The sequence below is a fragment of the Crassostrea angulata genome, chromosome 5 (assembly GCF_025612915.1).
Source record: "Crassostrea angulata isolate pt1a10 chromosome 5, ASM2561291v2, whole genome shotgun sequence".
Lineage (NCBI taxonomy): Eukaryota > Metazoa > Mollusca > Bivalvia > Ostreida > Ostreidae > Magallana > Magallana angulata.
Genome location: NC_069115.1, coordinates 51,006,693 through 51,027,401, shown reverse-complemented (window position 1 = coordinate 51,027,401; position 20,709 = coordinate 51,006,693). Strand labels below are relative to the sequence as shown.

Sequence of the window (20,709 nt, the reverse complement as noted above, 5' to 3'; positions counted from 1 at the left end):
GGGGGGGGGGGTAGAATATTTCAATTTCTTTATTAACCAATTAAGGGCCCTCAAGGGGCAACATGAAGACTGTTGACATACAACATCCAATGAACATAAAACATTCAATAAACATATACAAGAGGGAAAGAGCTGGATGATTTAAAGAACTATGACAGACATGAACAATTAAATAGTATATATGTATATATATATGTATAATTATGTATGTTTCCATACATTCAATATAGTGTCTTCTATATATTTATGTTAAACACCATACATAAATATGTCAAGATACAAATGCACATACAAATTTGAAATAGTTTATCATATGATTGAAAAATAAAAAACCAATATTTGAATAGGAAATACAAATTAAGGCAATGCCTTTTGTAAAAATTTACCAACAGAGTTGAATATATCTAATTCTTCACAGTTTAGAATCCAAAATAATTTTTGTTTATCTTCTAAACTAGTAAAATGTTTTGCTTTAGATGAAATTAAATCAAATAGTTCCTCTCTTTCTTTTGTAAATTTGCTGCATTGGATAAGAAAATGTTCTTCATCTTCAATTTTATTAAGTGTACAATTTTTGCATATTCTTTCTGTTCTAGGTGTGTTATTATATCTGCCCGATTCAATAAAAAGTCTATGCGCTGATATCCGCAGTCTACAGATTGGCTTTCTGTATTCAGGTCTTAATATAGTTAAATACTTTTCCAGTCTGAAGTTAGTTTTCAAAAATAAATAAGTAACAAGTTTGCCATCTTTAATTAAGTGTTTCATTTGAGTACTGCCAATCCATCAAATATTTTTTAGTCTGAGATTGTTTTAAAGAAGTAACAAAGTCTTTTTTAGAATATGTCATAATGTTTTGAATATTAAGAATGTTTAGTAGCATAATGTAGAGGAAATCTTCCTAGTTCAGAAAGTGAAGCATGGTTCATACTTTTCTTATTCAACCCCAATATGGTTTTACAAAATTTTAGATGTAAAGTTTCAGCTATTAAAATACCTACTTCTACTTCTATTTTAATGCTAATTATCCCACTATAACTTTTTTTATATTCTCCAAGAAAAGTGGGAGAGGGCGTAGCTCCTTCAAAATTCAGTTTTTCATACGTAAAATTATAAGGAAACTGCCTGTTGCACGAGAAAAATTTGAACCCCCCCCCCTTCCAATGCTATATGTACACGTACGTACATGTACGTGCCCTCAGTGCATGATCAATGCTTACACTTACACTTTACGATGGTGAACATCAGCAATTATAGTCAATAAACTATTTCTATAATGGAAATATAGATACATATTCACAGTTTTATTTTTTTTTCTTGGGTTTCTGGTTTGACGCATTTAAACAGATTTTTACATAAATAATAACAACTCCCCTTGAAGCATGCGTAAATACATCCGGATGTCATGCTTTCTCTGACTTTACGAGAGGCAAGTTGGTTGTTTTATAGCATTTTACTTCATGTTTTATTCTTTAGAAGATAATTATTCATTTATAACGACAGAGTAAATTATTAGAAATTAAAAATCTATTAAAACAAGGCGCTCTTTGACATTTGTTTATAATTAACCAGTGAATGCGAATTTTCTCTGTTCATTTCGAATTATCTCTTAATTGTGTTATATATTTCTAGAAGTAAAATTTTGCTGAATAAGGACATGAACAAAACAGTCTGTGTTTTTTAATTTTATTTTAATGATTTTTTACAGGCTATTAGTAAGCTAAAAGACGGTTCGTTGTCAGCTGCTGAATTATGTGAGAAGTGTGTTACAAGAGCTAAGCGGGTTCAAGAGCTGAATTTTATAGTGACAGAAAACTTTTCTCAGTCCCAGAGAGAGGCAGTGCATTCGGCTAGACTGTGGTCTGAGTATGGTAATAAAGACGTGAAGAAGAATCTACAGTCTTTTTGACAAGCATCTCTCTCTCTCTCTCTCTCTCTCTCTCTCTCTCTCTCTCTCTCTCTCTCTCTCTCTCTCTCTCTCTCTCTCTCTCTCATAATAAATGATACATTTCTTATGAGATTATTAAATCTGTTATTTAAATATCTAGATATAAAAAAAGAGCATATTCTTATTACATATAAAATAAATGCCTGTTATACTCCTCAACATAATGATAAATAATATGTACAGGTGTATTTTCTTTATCTTACGTGTATCTCACATAGATTTCTGATCAGTTAAGCACGACTAATACAGAGGATATCAAAAAGTTGCTCCTGATGATTGTGACTGACACAATTTATATTTATTGTCAGTATTTTGTTGAATAATTTGGAAAAGGGTTTAGTTTCAGGACGCCACAATGAATGGAGAAAATTTGGTGGAATTCCATTTGCAATCAAAGACAATTTTTGTACCAAAGATATTAGAACGACGTGTGCCTCTCATATTCTAAACAACTATGTTCCCCCATACACAGCCACTGTAGTCCAGAAACTTCAGGATGCTGGAGGGGTCATCATTGGAAAAACCAACATGGATGAGTTTGCCATGGGGTACTAGATAATATAGTATAGAAAACCCAATTTCTGCTAAAAAAGTTTCTAAATAGTTTATACAAATATTTACATGTGGAATAATCATGGTAATGTTATTCATGTATTTATTTTTTGTGTAGAACCCTAATTTAATTAAAACTTTCTGCTTTTGCTAAAAATTAACATACATGTACATGTAAATAAAATTTTTGGGATATGTTTTCTTAATGCATGGACATACCAATATAATCATGGAATGTATATGCAGTTACATGTTGAAGTGTTACATACTACATTTAATCACAGGGCAGGAAGCACAGACAGTATTTTTGGACCTGTAAGGAATCCATGGAACTACAAATTTTCCCAGTCAGGTGGAGAACAAGACAAGACCAATTACTGGCACATCACAGGAGGTAGCTCAGGGGGCAGTGCTGTTGCTGTGGCAACGGGGGCCAGTTTTGGGTAATAATATTGTATTGTATGGTTTTTCATGCCTTGCAAATATTAATCTCTTGTGGTCTTTTCTGTATCAAAGATTAAAGAATGTGTAAGGTATTTATTTCTTATTTCAAATATTTAATAATATATTATACCATATAAAAGGGATATAGACATAATTTAAGCTCAACATTTCAGTTCAGAGATTCTTTGTTTTGGGAAGAAATTTTGAATCTTGATTTTGTTTTGATCTATTAATCTTATATTTTACGTTGAAGCAACCTTTTATAACCTGTTGAAGAAAATCATTGTTTATTTTCCCCGTAGGGCCTTTGGGTCAGACACTGGTGGATCCACTCGGAACCCAGCGGCATACTGTGGAGTGGTGGGGTTCAAGTCCACCTACGGACGGTTGTCCAGGCACGGCCTCATTCCTCTGGTTAACTCCCTTGATGTGCCTGGAATATTTGCCAAAAGTGTAGATGATGCAAGTTTACTGTTTAGTAAGTGGAATTCAACCCTTTTTTAAGTGTTGATGTTATCTCAGAGGACAATTTTCAACCTCTCTCCAGAAATAGCAACATAAAAGCGAACATTTGCAGTGTGAGATAGTTAAAAAGCATAGCAGTACATTCGTAAACTTGTACAAAAACTACCGTATGTAATCTGATGGAAACCAGCTGTTTGACTCAGCTTACAGGCTGTGAGGGTTTTTTGGGGAGTGCTATCAGATTATCTGTTAGATTGATATTCAGATTAACTTTTTCAATTTACATGTATTGTTAGCTTCTGTTACAGGACAGAACTCATTACACATATACATGTACCTTACACATGTATCACAATATTTAAGTAGTAGACCATAATCAGTGTAGGGTTTACCTGTTTGTACCTGTATCAAGAGATTGACATTTATACCTGTACATACATGTACTTATACACGTATGTACTTTTTTAGCTCACCTGAGCTGAAAGCTCAAGTGAGCTATTCTGATCACTTTTTGTCCGTCGTCCGTCCGTCCGTCCGTCCGTCTGTCCGTCCGTGTGTCCGTCTGTCTGTCCGTCTGTAAACTTTTTACATTTTGAACTTCTTCTCTAAAACCGCTTATCCAATTTCAACCAAGTTTGGCACAAAGCATCCTTATGGGAGGGCGAATATAAATTGCAGAAATAAAAGTCCGATCTGTATTCAAAGCGGAGAAAACCTTGAAACTGTAGAAAAAGGGGGGTGCATTTTAAAAAAATCTTCTTCTCAAGAACTACTGATTCCAATTCAACGTAGTTAAGCATAAATTATCCTTATGGGAAGGAAAATATAAATTGCAAAAATTAAGGTCTAATTCTGTTTCAAATCTGAGTTATTACGAAAATAATAATAAAGGAAAGGCGTGTTTCAATCAGTTTAATAGCTTCGGATTCGGCATCCGGTAAATTGGGTAGACAAGACTTGGCCTGGGCAAAACAAAAGATTGGCAGTTATTAATCTGCCAATCTCTATAAATTTCAGGATATTTGATGGACCAGTATATTTGTATTTGCTGTAAATATTGCTGCAAAATAATGCGTATTTGGAATTGACGATTGCCGATCTGCCCCGGCTTTTTTTTGCCACAGCCCGGGTTTGCGTACCCATTTTACCAAGACTCGTATTCCATACACCTAAAACGAGGTTCTTTGTTTAAAGCAGCCATGACATTATACGAAAAAGGGTCGATCTGACTATGATGAATTTGCTTGTTGTGCAACAGTTTGCGAATGAAGGGAAATTTTTGAAACATGCAAAATATATCGGTGCCGATTTTGTGAAGTAAATTGAGGCTAAATATTTCAATGCGTTGACAGTTTTCACACATGACAATGGTGTTAGCTTGTTCTGATTTTCGTTTCGTTTTCATTATTTATGCTTTGTAACCTGAGAACTATCGTCTGTATTTCGTGATTTTTACGTATCAAATCAAACAGAGACTTCGGTAAATCAAAAAGTTAACTGTTTACCTGCGCAAATTAAGCAAAATCTGATGTATCCAAAAAGTACTGAAATACAATTCATTATATCGGTAATTCGGCATTATATTTTACGTAATGGTAGATTAATGCAATAGGTTTTGTTGAGATGCTCGGCATTTTCTCGAGTTTATTCAGTTTAAATAGAGTTTGATATTGCTGTCGGAAAAATATAGGTATATACATGTACATGTATATATATGATTCATTTCGAAAAAATAAATTGTGTTCTTTATTTGTTATAGTGCATGTTTCTTGTGTTCTAATTGTTTACAATTTCTATTTACTAACCATATTTGAGTGTTAAGCTTCGAATTATAAGCAAGATACAGAGATTTGCTCACAATTCTATGTTTGTACACAGATCTTAAAAACTAAAGATTAAAAAAGTAAAAAAAATTGTCAATATTTATTAAGAAAATTTTCAAAGTCTCTTCTTCCAGAAACCAACTTTAACAACTTATTGTATTGTAAACTTAACCTTTTTTAGCTCACCTGAGCCAAAGTCTTCTTCTCAAAAACTATTAGGCCAGGAAAGCTCAAATTTGAGTGGAAGCATCCTCAGAGAGTGTAGATTTAAGTTTGTTCAAATCATGGTCCCCGGGGGTTGGGTGGGGCCACAATAGGGAGATCATGTTTTACATAAGAATATATAGAGAAAATCTTTAAAAATCTTCTCAAAAACTATTAGGCCAGAAAAGCTCAAATTGAAATGGAAGCATCCTCAGGTAGTGTAGATTCAAGTTTGTTCAAATTATGATCCCCGGGGGTAGGGTGGGGCCACAATTGGGAGATCAAGTTTTACATAGGAATATATAGAGAAAATCTTTAAAAATCTTCTTATCAAAATCTATTACGCCAGGAAAGCTCAAATTAAAATTGAAGCATCCTCAGGTAGTGTAGATTCAAGTTTGTTCAAATCATAGTTCCCATGGGTAGGGTGGGGCTTCAATTGGGGGATCAAGTTTAACATAGGAATATATTGAGAAAATCTTTAAAAATCTTCTTCTCAAAAACTATTAGGCCAGGAAAGCTCAAATTAAAATGGAAGCATCCTCAGATAGTATAGATTCAAGTTTGTTCAAATCATGGTCCCCGGGGGGTAGGGTGGGGCCACAATTGGGGGATCAAGTTTTATATAGGAATATCTTTTAAAAATATTCTTCTCAAAAATATTTGGCCAAGAAATCTCAAATTGGCATGCAACCATCCTTAGGAAGTGTAGATTCAAGTTTGTTCAAATCATGGTCCCTGGGGGTAGGGCGGGGTCACAATGGGGGATGAATTTTTATAGATAGAGAAAAACTATAAAAGTCTTCTTCTCAAAACTATTAGGCCAGGAAAGCCCAAATTTGAGTGGAAGCATCCCCAGATCATATAGATTCAAGTTTGTTTAAATAATAGTCCAGTGGTAGGGTGAGGCCACAATGGGGGATGAATTTTTACTTAGGAATATATAGAGAAAATCTTTAAAAATCTTTTTAAAGAATTTTTGGCCAGAAAGGGTTTAAACTTGTGTAGAGGCATCCTCGGGTAGTGTAAATTCAAGTTTGCAAAATCACAGTCCCTAGTGGTAGGGCGGGACCGTGATGGCGGTTTGAATATTTACATAGGAATATAAAGAGAAAATCTTTAAAACTATTCTGGGAAAGTGTTCGGTTCAAAACTCAGTACTTAGTGTGAAAGCAAAGGTTATGCAGATTTAAGTCTGGTGAAACCATGATTCCCTAGAGAAAAATGGGGCCATGAAATGGGGGGGGGGGGGTATGTAGGAATAGAGAAAAATCTTCTTACAGGTACAACAACAAAAGGGGCTTGGTATTTACTAAAAAATAAGAGGTTGATAAAAATTGGCAGATTTTCAATTTTTTTTTAGCAAGATCTACTGTACTCAGTTGTCAAGATATTTTGATACTGTAATGCTAATTTGATCAGAATTAAGGCAATTGTTGCTCAGGTGAGCGATGTGGCCCCTGGGCCTCTTGTTATGTTCTTGTGTGTACCTTTGTGTATCTTGTTTACTTATATGTACCTGTAATACATGTATTTATATATGTGCCTGTTTTAACAGATGCAGTGGCTGGACATGACACAAGAGATTCTACCACAGTGACTGACTCCATGGAAACATTCACCCTACCTGATGATATCAGTGTAAAACATCTTCATATAGGTATTCCTAAGGTACATATACAGTCAGTTAGTTCTCTCATATGATACAGAGTATGCAAGAGCAATATACTCCATCATGTGTTTTATCATACCCCCGCTCCAATGGAGAGGAGGGTATACTTTGATTTTTTTCAAACAACTGTCTTCAAAGATTTCTCAGCAAGCATTAATCACAGATGCTTCAAAATTTAACACACTTTTTGTAAAGCCATGGGATCCATTTTTAGCTCACCTGAGCCAAAGGCTCAAGTGAGCTTTTCTGATCACAATTTGTCCGTTGTCTGTCGTTGTCGTAGTCGTCGTCGTTGTTGTCGTCGTCGTTGTAAACTTTTCACATTTTCATCTTCTTCTCAAGAACCACTGGGCAGATTTCAACCAAATTTGGCACAAAGCACCACTAGGTGAAGGGGATTCAAGTTTGTTCAAATGAAGGGCCACGCCCTCTTTAAAGGGGAGATAATTGAGAATTATTGAAATTTTTTTAGTATTTTTCAAAAATCTTCTTCTAAAAAATTAATTGGCCTGAAAAGCTTAAACTTGTGTAGAGGCATCCTCAGGTAGTGTAGATTCAAGTTTGTTCAAATCATGGTCCCAGGGGGTAGGGAGGGGCCACAAGAGGGGGATCAAGTTTTACATAAGAATATATAGAGACAATCTTTAAAAATCTTCTTCTCAAAAACTAATAGACCAGAAAAGCTAAAATTAAAATGGAAGCATCCTCAGATAGTGTAGATTCAAGTTTGTTCAAATCCTCGTCCCCGGGGGTAGGGTGGGGCCACAATTGGGGGATCAAGTTTTACATAGGAATATATAGAGAAAATCTTTAAAAATCTTCTTCTCAAAAACTATTAGGCCAGGAAAGCTCAAATTTGAGTGGAAGCATCCTCAGATAGTGTAGATTCAAGTTTGTTCAAATCATAGTCCCTGGGGGTAGGGTGGGGCCACAAGGGGGGATCAAGTTTTACATAGGAATATATAGAGAAAATCTTTAAAAATCTTCTTTTAAAAAACTTTTAGGCCAGGAAAGCTCAAATTTGAGTGGAAGCATCCTCAGATAGTGTAGATTCAAGTTTGTTCAAATCATGGTCCCTTGGGGTAGGGTGGGGCCACAATTGGGGGATCAACTTTAACAAAGAAATATATAGAGAAAATCTTTAAAAATCTTCTTCTCAAAAACTATTAGGCCAGGAAAGCTCAAATTTGAGTGGAAGCATCCTCAGATAGTGTAGATTCAAGTTTGTTCAAATCATAGTCCCCGGGGTAGGGTGGGGCCACAATTGGGGGATCAAGTTTTACATTGGAATATATAGAGAAAATCTTTTAAAATCTTCTCAAAAACTAATTCTAAAAAAAAAATTCTTTTAATAACTATTAGGCCAAGAAAGCTCAAATTGGTGTGTAACCATCCTTGGATAATGTAGATTCAAGTGTGTTCAAATCATGGTCCCTGGGGGTAGGGCGGGACCACAATGGGGTATAAATTTTTATAAATAGAGAGAATCTTTAAAAATCTTGTTCTCAAAACTATTAGGCCAGGAAAGCCCAAATTTGAGTGGAAGCATCCCCAGATCATATAGATTCAAATTTGTTTAAATAATAGTCCAGGGGTAGGGTGAGGCCACAATGGGGGATGAATTTTTACATAGGAATATATAGAGAAAATCTTTAAAAATCTTCTTTTTAAAGACTATTTGGCCAGAAAAGCTTAAACTTGTGTAGAGGCATCCTTGGGTAGTGTAAATTCAAGGTCCCTAGTGGTAGGGCAGGGCCATGATGGCGGTTAGGGGTATATAGGATAGAGAAAAATCTTCTTACAGGTACAACGATAAAAGGGGCTTGGTATTTACCAAAAAAAGAGGTGGATAAAAATTTGCAGATTTTCATTTTTTTTTTAGAAAGATCTACTGTACTTAGTTGTCAAGATATTTTGATACTGTAATGCTAATTTGATCAGAATTAAGGCAATTGTTGCTCAGGTGAGCGATGTGGCCCCTGGGCCTCTTGTTTTACCAATGGGACATCAACTTCATGTTAAATGTCGAACTTGGCTTATTTTGAATATTTACATCAGAGCGGTAGTATCACCAGTGAGCATTGGCTCACAGATATCTCCTTATACATTTTATTACTCGTAACTTCAAACAAAAATTGTTAATACATTTATATCAAATCTAGTTTTCTATAAAGGGAACAAACTCTTATTATATTTGCACACACAGAATGTACATACAAGTATAAGTACATAGTTACATACATTTCTGTGTTTTTGTGTACCCCATTTGAACTTGATCTTTATTATCTACAGTAAAAACAATTACATTGTATATTAAATTGTCACAATATACACATATCACTGGTACAGGTATATATACAGTGAATATACATTCCAGGAGTACCACGCCCCAGGGATGTCGCCTTGTGTACTGGAGGCATGGAGGCGGGCCGCTGACCTGTTTGAACGGGCGGGGGCCAAGGTCAGTGAGGTGTCCCTCCCCCACACCCAGTTCTCCATCCTCTGCTACAGTGTCCTTTGTTGTGCTGAGGTGGCCTCCAACATGTCCCGATACGATGGAATAGAGTATGGTAAGGAAATAATCGAATATACATAATGGATAGAGTATGGTTAGTGAAGGAGATAATCAAATGCACATATTGGAATAGAATATGGTACATGTAAATGGGGGAAGGTTATGAAAACATTTACAAATGATACATGATGAATTAGATAGTTGCACCAGTAAATTAAAGATGCTATGCAAACTGTTCTTCATGATACATTGTCACAGAATATCTCAAATATTCCAAGTCACAGAAAATGATGGAGGGATTTTTGGGAATTCTTACCTGCATTATTATATGGTGTTATCTCTGTTACAAAACTGTTTTCTATCTATAGGTCATCGAGCAAAAAACGAAGACTCCACAGAAGAACTGTATGCAGCCACCAGACATGAAGGATTCAATGACGTAGTTAGAGGCAGAATTCTGGCTGGAAACTTCTTTTTACTGAAAAGGTGAAGAAGGTTAAAAGAAAAACTGTCTAATCTTTATATTGCATAAAAGGCACTGCTTTCTGTTTGTGAATTGGCTTATATCCTATGAAGAACTTTCAGATATAATTAATGATTTTAAATCAGCTTCATATGTACTGCAGGAAAGCAAATGGTGCCAATGGATAATTTCAATACATGTATTTTTTAAATGATTGAAAATCAGTTTATATGTACTACAATGTATTTATTTCCTATTGCAGGAACTATGATAACTTTTTCATAAAGGCACAGAAGGTTCGGAGACTGATAGCCGAGGACTTCCGCCAGGTGTTTGGGGGTGGGGTGGACATCCTTTTGACCCCCACCACCCTCACGGAGGCCCCGACCTACAGTTGGTTCACTGAGGTCGACAACCGTACCCGGGCCGAGGAACAGGACGTGTTTACTCAACCAATCAACTTGGCAGGTGTGTGTATCTTTAATGGGGCTACATATGAGAATCAGATGTGTGTAGTATGGGCCTTCTTTGATTCAAATCGCAAGAATTTTAAATTGTGAACTCTGTTTCATAATTTCTAATAGTTTGCATGTGTCTGAAAAATAAAAGCAAGATTTTTAAATCCGCAAGATGTGCTTCCTGCTATATTACGCAGATAATAATTCCTCACTTTTAATTAGGAATTTACAGTACTACAAGGAACCTGTACAACAACAGTTGGTATCATGAATTGTCAGCCTGAACTGAAAAGATTCTGTGTTTACTATTTCATTCTAAATGGGAGTTTGTGCAGTTAGAAAGTTGCAATTGCTAAAAGGGACAGGGATGTTTTGCATGTTAAAACATTCATTTGCAAATTAAAGTTAATTTTTAGAGACAAGTGGACAGTTGGCCAACAAAATGAATTTCAAAGATTTGCATTTATTTCATTGTTCTTCATGATGTTTGACCTTCATTGTTTGTAGGTGTTCCTGCGATCACTGTTCCAGCCTCACTTTCACAATCAGGACTTCCCATTGGTCTCCAGTTCATTGGACCAAACTTCCACGACAAAGAGGTGTTAACTGTGGCAAAGTGGTTTGAACAGCAAACAAACTTTAAACGACTAGATTTAAGTCATTTAGATAAATCTTGACAATGTGATAGGATATGAATTTAGTCTGTACTTTTGCTCTTTGTTGTCAATAAATATTAATGAAAAGATCTTTAATTAGTTGTCAAACAGTCATATGCAACTATTTTTATGTCTGTATTTATTGATTGACTTTGATGGAATGATGGCATATCAACTGCAGGAGAAAGACATTTTGGTCTCTTAGTTTAAACATTTCAATGTTTATACATAAAATCAAAGGGTTGATGATACATGAGGTAGAAAACATGTTCTTTATGTGTCATAGTAATGTCTAGTATGGACTACTAACCTCCCAATTATAGTTAGTGTGGTGGCATATAGTAACACTCGCAACTCTTTAAATTATTTGCAAGAAAACACGTTTTTCAACTGGTACCAAAAAACAATCCGTTTTTTTTATTCTTACTCGTGAGGATTTTATTTCATTGTGAAATTATTTATAAGCTAGTGAAATGTTTGATCGGTAACGTAGCCCAGATGGTAAAACAAGCATGTAACATCGATTATGGCCGGGGGGGGGGGGGGGGGGGGGGCGGCAGACCTAGTCCAACATTATGATAAGCAAAAAAAAAATTGCAGTTTGCCCCACCTTTTGTGGACACAGTGCTATGAATTTGTTTTATGTAATTTATCAAACTTTTTTCAGAAAGAAAATAGAAATGTATTGTCAGACTAGGGCTGAGTTTTTAGATAAACAGGGAAAATACGTAACCGTCTTTCCTATAACCGGCTCTACCTACTTTATCACGTGTTGGACAGTGATAAGACCTATGCCATTCAATATTATTTCCTGTACTAGTATCAATTTGGCGTGTCCTTTATACTAGAACTGATAAAAAAAGAAGACAAGTCAAGAGGAAATGTTTCAAGTTTTCGTGTTACTTGTTTTGCCTTTTTGGACGAGCGCTTATTCATATAAGGGTGACAAAAATGTGCAAAAACAAGTAAAAATTCTCCAAAACACAGTGAACGAGTTGAGGGACCTTGTTCATGTTCAGAAGCAACGAAACGATTTCCTTGAACTCGAAATCGTAAAGACTCGGAATGAAATGGAGCAAATGAAAGAAATTCATCTTTATGAAATAAGGAATTTAAATAGTCGCGTATCTAATTTGGAGCTAATTGAAGCCAAGTACAATAGAGTTTTAAAAACGTTGAAGAGAAACTATACGGATATCAAGAAATACGTTTATCCTCTAAACTCCCGTCTATGGAGACTGGAGAAGATACATACGGCGATGATGGAAGTTCCACAGGGACTGAGAAATCTTTCTGATGCCAACTCAAGTGTGGATAAAGAAAAATCAGAAAACGGGAATCGGGACGTCAACAGAATTCAGAGTGAGAAAATCGAGTTTGATTTTTAAACTTTCTTCATGGTTTAGTTTTACGTTCTCGTTTGTATAACACATTATTGGTACATGTACCTACGACTTAGAAATTTCGTACTTACGACTCACTATCTCGTAATAACGACTTAGAATCTCGTAATAACGCCGACGTGTCTCGTTACCACTCATTTCTAGTATCATGTCGTATATACGACTTGCACACGACTATCGTTTGTGCAGCTTACCTTGTACGTACGACTTACTATCTTTTCATTAGGAGATGCAACTACGACTTACCATCTCGTACGTACGGCATACCGGTAGTTAAAATTATATTAATTGGCACTAAAATTCTTCTGTACTTACGTGTTCAATTCTGATAAAATTTAATTTTGTAGAGCGATTCCTTACACCTCTAATACCTCCATCCACCTCTCACAATGGCATTGCATTTTACGCGTACATGTCGTCAATACTACCTTCTCCAAGCCCAGAACACGTGTTGGTTTTTGACGTCGCCAAAACTAACCTTGGAAATGCCTACCACCCTAATACCGGTGTGTTCATTGTACCAGAATCTGGAGTATACGTTTTCACTTGGACTTTTCGGATTGGAGCAATCAATGACCATAGCATTCAGTTGATGGTTAACAGAGAAGACGTTGGTACCGTTTATTTTCATACCATTGACGGAGTAGATGCCGAGGCGACAGGCATTGTGGTTGCACATGTAAACGCTGGAGATGACGTTTTCGTTCGAACACACCCTCAACTCAAAATCGGGACCGGTCATTACATCAATAGTAATACTTTTGGAAGATCCTCGTTTGCAGGATGGAAGATTTTTTGATGTTGCAATTATGTAAGATAGATGTCTACTTTCAAAAATTAAAATGAGTCATAAAATCACCATTCCCATTTTTGTGAAACGACTCGTGAAGGGTTAACCGCCATATTACTTTTTCTATCTCCAAATGTATATAAATTTTTGAATTTTAATTTACTTTCATTTATTAATTGGTTATAGATAAGTAGGGCAATATTCATTTGCAAGCAGGGGTAAAAGTGGTGCAGAATTCCTTAAATCATAATGGTTGAAAGTAATCTTTTCAAGTATGATGTAGTTCAAGCCCGAGAAAAAAATAAAAGGTCGAATCATAATGATTTCTTAAAGATGTAGGCTATGCCTGTCCACTTCTCAAAAGAGAATAGCCTTACCGTCCCCAACTTTTTCATAGTCAATAGTCAACCTCAAGTCTAATCATTGTCTTCAGATTTATGCACAATTCTCTGAAAGCAATTCAAACACCAGCAGATTAATTATGTACCTGTACTAAGTCTAGTTAAAGGAAAGCCAAAGCGGACCATCATCACTGGATTTCTTTCAATTCATGACTGTCATACATGTATTTTATTTTCTCGCAGTGCATCATCCTACATTTTTAAAGCCAAAAAAAATCATTTATTCTAGAAATCCTTATCCATTCGGGGATTCTTTTTAATTGATCTTCCTATTGTGCAAACAGTACTATGAGTTATGTTTCACATTACCTATCAACCTGGAAAGAGAAATGGAAAGGTCTTGTCAGACTAGGGCTGCGTTATTAGCTAAAACGGGTAAAAGAACTTCTTATATATAATAATCGTCTTTTCTATAACCGACTCTACCTACTTTATCACGTGTATGACAGTGATAAGACCTCTGCGTTTCAATATTCTGCGTCGTACTAGTATCAGTCTGTCTTTTCCGTAATACTAGAAATAGTCAAGACAAAATGTTTTAAGTTTTCGTGTTACTTATTCTGCCATTTTGGACGAGCGCTAATTCATATAACGGCAACAAAAATGTGCAAAAACAAAACAAGGCTCTCCAAAACACAGTGAACGAGTTGAAGGATCTTGTTCATTGAACTCGAACTTCTTCCAGCGTTAACATGAGTAACCACCATACCTGTCTCGGCATCTACTCCGTCAATGGTATGAAGATAAACTGTACCAACGTCTTCTCTGTTCACTATCAAACAGAGAAGACGTTGGTTCAGTTTATATTCATACTTTAATCGGAGTCCAAAGTGAGGCGACTGGTATTGTGGTTGCACATGTTAACGCTGGAGATGACGTTTTTGTTCGAACACACCCTCAACTCATAATCGGGACCGGTCACTATATCCAGAGTAATATATATGAAAGAACGTCGTTTGCAGGATGGAAGATTTTTTGATGTTGTATAATGTAAGATGCATGGTGAATTGTGAGAATGAAAATAAGACATAATTCACCGCCTCTAAGACATTTTTCTTTCGTCTCTTCAATTTTTAACAATGTTTAAGAATGAAATATATCCATGCACTGTAGATTCGACTATGAAATATCTCCAAATTAATAAAAATATCTACAAGGCAATCTTACTTAAACAAAATATTCTATTTTAGACTCGCCAAACAAGAACAAATTTGTTGTTATTTGCATGGACAATCTTAATATCTGTACAATAAAAAAATCATTCTAACATAATATGATATATTTCTAGGACCAAATTTCCTTTACCATACCCCCCCCCCCCAAAAAAAAAACCAACCTCCTCCCTAAAAAAATAAAACAATCAAACAAACAAACAAACAAACCCATATAAAACCCATGAGTTATTGCAAAAATAGGTTTGGGAATATTCAACAGTTTCAAAATAAGTAAATAAACAATTCCTGTACGTAATTGTAATGTCTTGTATGATGTTTGATAAAAACTTAACAGAAAGTGGATTGTGTCAGAGAACATACTGCACTTTCTTGTGTAGATCGTGTTTAAAACCTCGATAAGCTTCATGTAGGTCAGTTCTGAATTTATACTATTCTCCTCTTGATAGATCCAATAATGCAATAATTGGCACAAGTAATCGATTTTAGCTCACCTGAGCTAAAGATCAAGTGAGATCTTTCCGATCATGTCCGGCGTCTATTTGTTCACCCGTTTGTCAACGTTTCATATTCGACTTCTTCAGAATCACTAGACCAATTAAACCAATTGTAGAAAACGCAGCCTTTGTTTCATTATTCACCATCGAAATGATGTACATAACCTTTTTTTTCTTAAAGCTTGCGCAATACTTTACCTGAAAAATTGAAGAAAAACGACAAATAGCTCTTCGGAATATGCCTATGACATGGTCATATTTTACATAATATTTATTCAAAATCATCATACATTAAAGCGTCTTATTTAGTGTAGATTCTACATTGTTCAAACAAAGACCTCCTGCAGAACAATTCCGGGGCCTTACAAGGGTAACAAATTGAAATGTAAGAGAAAATATTGAAACTTGAATTCGGAATATAGTAAATATCTAATTAAAAGCGGGGAATTAATATCTGCGTAAAATCGCGAGTAGCACATTTCGCGGATTTTAAAATCTCGTTTTTATTTTTCGGACGCATGAAAATTATGAGAAGTTATGATAAAAATTCGGCGTTCTCAATTTAATATTCTTGCGATTTGAAGAAAAGCAGTTGAATCGCGGAATTAAGTACTCACATAAAATAAGGAATCTACAAAATATGGCACATTTTGATATGAAAAAGAATCAACTTTGTTAACACTTTATTTGCAAACAAATTATACATTTTGCCCACATTGGTTTACTGAAAAACTTAATTTCATTTAATTTTAAATAAAAAGAAACGCCTTAAACTTTGTAAATGACTAAATTATGAAATTTTAAAAAAAATCGTCAAATATAAAAATATACCAGTATCAGAGTGTAGTATTTGTCGGTTTACGCCGCGCTTTAATGATTTGCACTTGTGACATTACTCTTGTGTCATCCTAGGACCTGTATTTTGATTTAAAATATCTTTTAAGGAAGTTTTAAAAACAGAAAAGACAGTTGTAATTGAGGATTTACGTAAATCAATCAAAGCGCAGTTATTTATTAAATAAATATAGTACTATAACTGAAACAGAGCAAGTATCTTTTATTCAAAATATGAATCATATAAGAATGAAACTGATGACATTAATTAATTATTATCAATTTACATATTTAAACCAACAACAGAAATATCGTACGATCACTTATGAGATTGTGAAAACTAAAGTACTTAAGTAATTTTAAAAAAAATTCTAAAATATGTGAAACGGTAAAATCAATTATTAACTGTATACATTTATTTATGATAGCCATAACACTGACAAGATAGACAACTGACATCCGCATTTATCGAACTATCAGGAATTGAATTAACACAGAGAATAGCCCTTCAATATATCAACAACACGTGTAGATTAATTAGTTGTAAGTACATGGGGCTACTTCTTGCTGCTTACACGCCGGGGAGCCTTCTCCTTAAAAACTTCACTGTAAATACAAAGATATGTATAAACAATTAAAAAAATCCAAACAAACAGATGAAGTTTGAAAAGTAGAGTTATCATTCTTTGATCAATCCATAGATATAGGTGGCGCTAAACCGGAAATTGATGCAAAATCAAACCACCCCATTTAACGTATTGCTATCTATCACATCTATGAACTGGTGTGTCCGTGGTTATACCTAATGTTTTTCACCATATTCCTGAGACCCTTTCCTATCATCTCCTGGTTGGAGGAGTCATCGAAATAATGGCGGTTGTTGAGGGTGATGGTTCGAACCTTGGTGTCGTCCAACAGCCGGCGGGCATTCCTCCACGTCATGACGTAAGTCTGGAACGGGATGAATGTGTCAGAAACGATCACAGTCAGAAGTAACAGTGTATACTAGGAACACTCGTTTCTATAAAGAATTAAAACTCTCTTTCTTATTCACTTTCCATAAAATGTAAAATTTACTAAAAGAGAAAGGCAATGTCTATAATCAATTCTCTTATGGAAAGAAAGATAACGTGTTGTAAATGGTTCCATTCGTATCTCACTCTTATCATTATCTACTTTTTAATGCGATGATAAGCTTATTGCTATACAAATCAGTTGAGATTTTATCTATTCTAGGATACTTTAATTAGGAAGATAATATGCTAATTGTTTCGTTTGATGACGTAGTGACCGGTAGTGGGCGGGGTACTCACAATGTCGTCATCCTTGGAGTACAGGAGCAGGGTATTGGTGTCACACGTGGTCACGTTCCAGAACTGACTGAGGTAGTAGGAGTACACACGTGCATCATACAGCACGTCCTGGACATTGGCGGACCGACTGAAACATGTACACGTACAGATCGGTGTTCAATTTGAACGAGATGATAAGGATTCGTATGAAACACATATTGATACACATTTATGTACCAGTATGTATTATCTTTCTGCTTTAGATTTAATTAAGCTATATCTGTAATAGCCGAATTTACAATATTAATTTTTAATGAAATTAATTCATAAAGTGGTAAACTTTGAAAAATTATATTCCAACTTATTTTTTTTTACACTCAAAAGGACAGAACGTTAATTTTAAATGAACCAAACCAGTCAGTTTACAAACATTGTCACTTAAAATTCTTTTAATACTCTGTTTAACTTATTGTGGATATTATACATTTTGTGGTCAATGTACTATTACTATAAAGTCTCAGTGCAAATCACTCACTTGACAATTCTGTACATCCGGGGCATAATGGCTACCATTATGACGTAACCCTGATTGTTGGCTGCACATTCTGGGCACGGGCACTGAGTCGAGTCGTATGTTTCTTTGACAGTTTGCTGTATAGCATCAGCTGTATCAAAGGAAACAAAAACGTCGGCATACAGCTATAGTTTTAATGTCATATTAGCATGCGCGGATCTATAATTGGGAGGGATGGGAGTTGTCTCTAAAATAATTTTGTTTGTTTGTCCGGGGCTTATTTTCAATAATTTTATAAAGTTGAATTTTCCGGACCCAATCCCCACCCTCTTTAGATTCGTGCATTCGACAAGGGTATTCGCATAGATATCTATGGACATGAATATTTTATATATAGTCTATTGTCTGTAGTAAATCGTAATAGAAAAATTTTGAATCTAAGAAAAATATAGTTTTAATCAAAGATTTAACGCAAATTCAACTTGTCTTTTTATCATGCAGGCGTTTTTAAAAACTCATTTCAACATTATTTAATATCGTAAATCGTAATGTTTACATATATCATGATCGGTAATAAAAAGAATAAATGTACGTAGTATTTCATGCTTTTCGATCCCTGACTCCCCCCCCCCCCTTCCTCTTACCGTCCTGTGTAGAGATGATGCCATTGGGGTCACAGATCCACGACGCCTCCTTGCGGCCGCACTGCTTGGCCTGGTACACAGGGTGAGGGAAGTCTGTCACCCTCCACTGAGCAGAGGACTCCACCCCAATGAGCACACTTAAAATCGCCCCAAAAATCAAGCTCAACTTCTCCTACAAGAATAATTATGAAGAAAAAAATTGCATTTAATATCAATATTTAAAATCTTTAAAATGTGTTGCATATATATATGATATTCAAAAATTAACAGTTTTTAAAACCCCAGACATTCAACGCTCGTCACATTAAAACATGCTAACATTTGATGGAAGCACATGCAATCGACGTTAAAATCGGCACTTTTCATGTGCTGATACAGTGTCATGTAGTTTTACAGAATATAAAACAGTGCGGAAAATTTTATATGAAAAGAAATGGCAGTTCTAATTTCTAGTATTTAAATTAAAGTACACAATCAGATCAAATTTAATTATTTTTAAATCAATTATAAATATATATACAAATGTTTTATATACATGACCCTTAATGCAATATGTCCATGCTTTACTACAAGAAGAATGGAATGCATGAGCTGTTGAGTGACGCAGGGGGTGTATATTACTGAGGATGGTTCCAATCATCTTCCGGTAAACGCCACTATTGATCAAAGGATAACACAGCATGATAATTCTTTTGTTAACTAACTATCAAAACGGCGATTAGATAAGATACTATCGATTCCAGAATACGTTACCAATATAATACATCAAAAACGAAAAAAAAAAAGAAGGAAAATGAACATGAAATGTAATTCCATATAATTTATCATAACATTCATCCGAACCAAACAAATATCTTTATGAAAAATAGCTATATAGCCAGGGACATATATAAATACTAGTGAAATCATTACAATATAATTAACGATACAATTACAATAATATATTCTCTAAGAAAATTCCGGCGATATAAAGATGGCTGAAGCTCTCTACTCACCATGTCGGTTCGTCAAGATTTCTTTGTATTCAGTGTCTGTTTTCTGCACTACACACATGCCAAAACAACTCGGCAGGAAATACCTACAGAGGTCAGAGGTCAAGAGGAAGATTCTGAGGAGGCAAGTCATATTACATAACCTGTTTGCAGCCTGAGCAATTCACTTCCGTTCACCCCCCCCCCCCCCCCCAAATTCTTATCTTTCTCGGAAAAATAATTAAAATTTCCTTGACAAAATTTATATATTTTGAGTGCATTATTTCTAATTAAAGAAACGTAATTCCAATTTACAAAATATTCTGCCATTGCTGATTTAGTGCGCTCAAAAACTTTTATAATTTGAAATTTCCAGGTCGATGCCTCATTTTCCATTTGGTAAAAGAGTAGTACTAAGTAGAGTGATTTGGTCGATGGCTAAGGTGTGTTACAATGCACTTAAAAAATTACAAACTTTTATGTTTCAAAGTACGTTAGATATAGGACTAACTGAACGCATTCAAAAAATATAAACATCAAAGTGTGTTAATCTTATTTCTAAAATACACTTTGAATTACGTAGTGCGTAATTTTCTCAAATTACTTGACACCATCGTCAGATACCCACGGGTGATCGCTTATTTTTCTTATTTACTTGATAAGTAAAAGAGGCCATCACCTGTGGGTATCTGACAATGCGTTGACACAAACGAACAAGAATTTGGCTTTGTTCCCATAAGCTATAAATATTGTATTCGGCGATTGAAAAAGTGACCCTATGTCTTTTTAGAAGAAAATACACATAAATGAATAGCTATAGATGTAATTCACTTACATTTAAATACACATGTTTACATGTTTATTGAATTAACAAATGTACAGTACCGTGAAGTTAGCATTGTAATCTTTGTTATTTAAATGAATGAAAGAAAAAAAGAAATAATAATGTACGGCCAGTTTTTGAGGGGGGGGGGGCATAGCTTACCTATAA

General features: G+C 35.0%; 3 protein-coding genes across 3 annotated transcripts; 2 read left to right on the top strand and 1 right to left on the bottom strand.

Moving 5' to 3' along the window:
- Window positions 1–1,328: 1,328 nt before the first annotated feature.
- Window positions 1,329–11,296, top strand: LOC128184523 (glutamyl-tRNA(Gln) amidotransferase subunit A, mitochondrial-like). The gene is made up of 10 exons (XM_052854044.1): window positions 1,329–1,429; window positions 1,709–1,871; window positions 2,289–2,496; window positions 2,785–2,943; window positions 3,247–3,422; window positions 6,995–7,107; window positions 9,486–9,678; window positions 9,992–10,109; window positions 10,349–10,554; window positions 11,052–11,296. The coding sequence occupies exons 1-10, from the start codon at window positions 1,406–1,408 to the stop codon at window positions 11,219–11,221; spliced, it is 1,530 nt and encodes a 509-aa protein (XP_052710004.1). The 5' UTR covers window positions 1,329–1,405; the 3' UTR covers window positions 11,222–11,296.
- A 710-nt stretch (window positions 11,297–12,006) lies between these two features.
- LOC128184975 (uncharacterized) lies at window positions 12,007–13,461 on the top strand. Its single transcript, XM_052854634.1, has 2 exons — window positions 12,007–12,562; window positions 12,951–13,461. The coding sequence occupies exons 1-2, from the start codon at window positions 12,082–12,084 to the stop codon at window positions 13,400–13,402; spliced, it is 933 nt and encodes a 310-aa protein (XP_052710594.1). The 5' UTR covers window positions 12,007–12,081; the 3' UTR covers window positions 13,403–13,461.
- Window positions 13,462–16,695: 3,234 nt separating this feature from the next.
- Window positions 16,696–19,892, bottom strand: LOC128184623 (uncharacterized). Its single transcript, XM_052854181.1, has 6 exons — window positions 19,743–19,892; window positions 18,748–18,919; window positions 18,125–18,254; window positions 17,611–17,737; window positions 17,100–17,248; window positions 16,696–16,903 (listed from the first exon to the last, which is right to left on the bottom strand). Exons 1-6 carry the CDS (start codon window positions 19,743–19,745, stop codon window positions 16,855–16,857), a joined length of 630 nt encoding a protein of 209 aa, XP_052710141.1. The 5' UTR covers window positions 19,746–19,892; the 3' UTR covers window positions 16,696–16,854.
- Window positions 19,893–20,709: the final 817 nt, after the last annotated feature.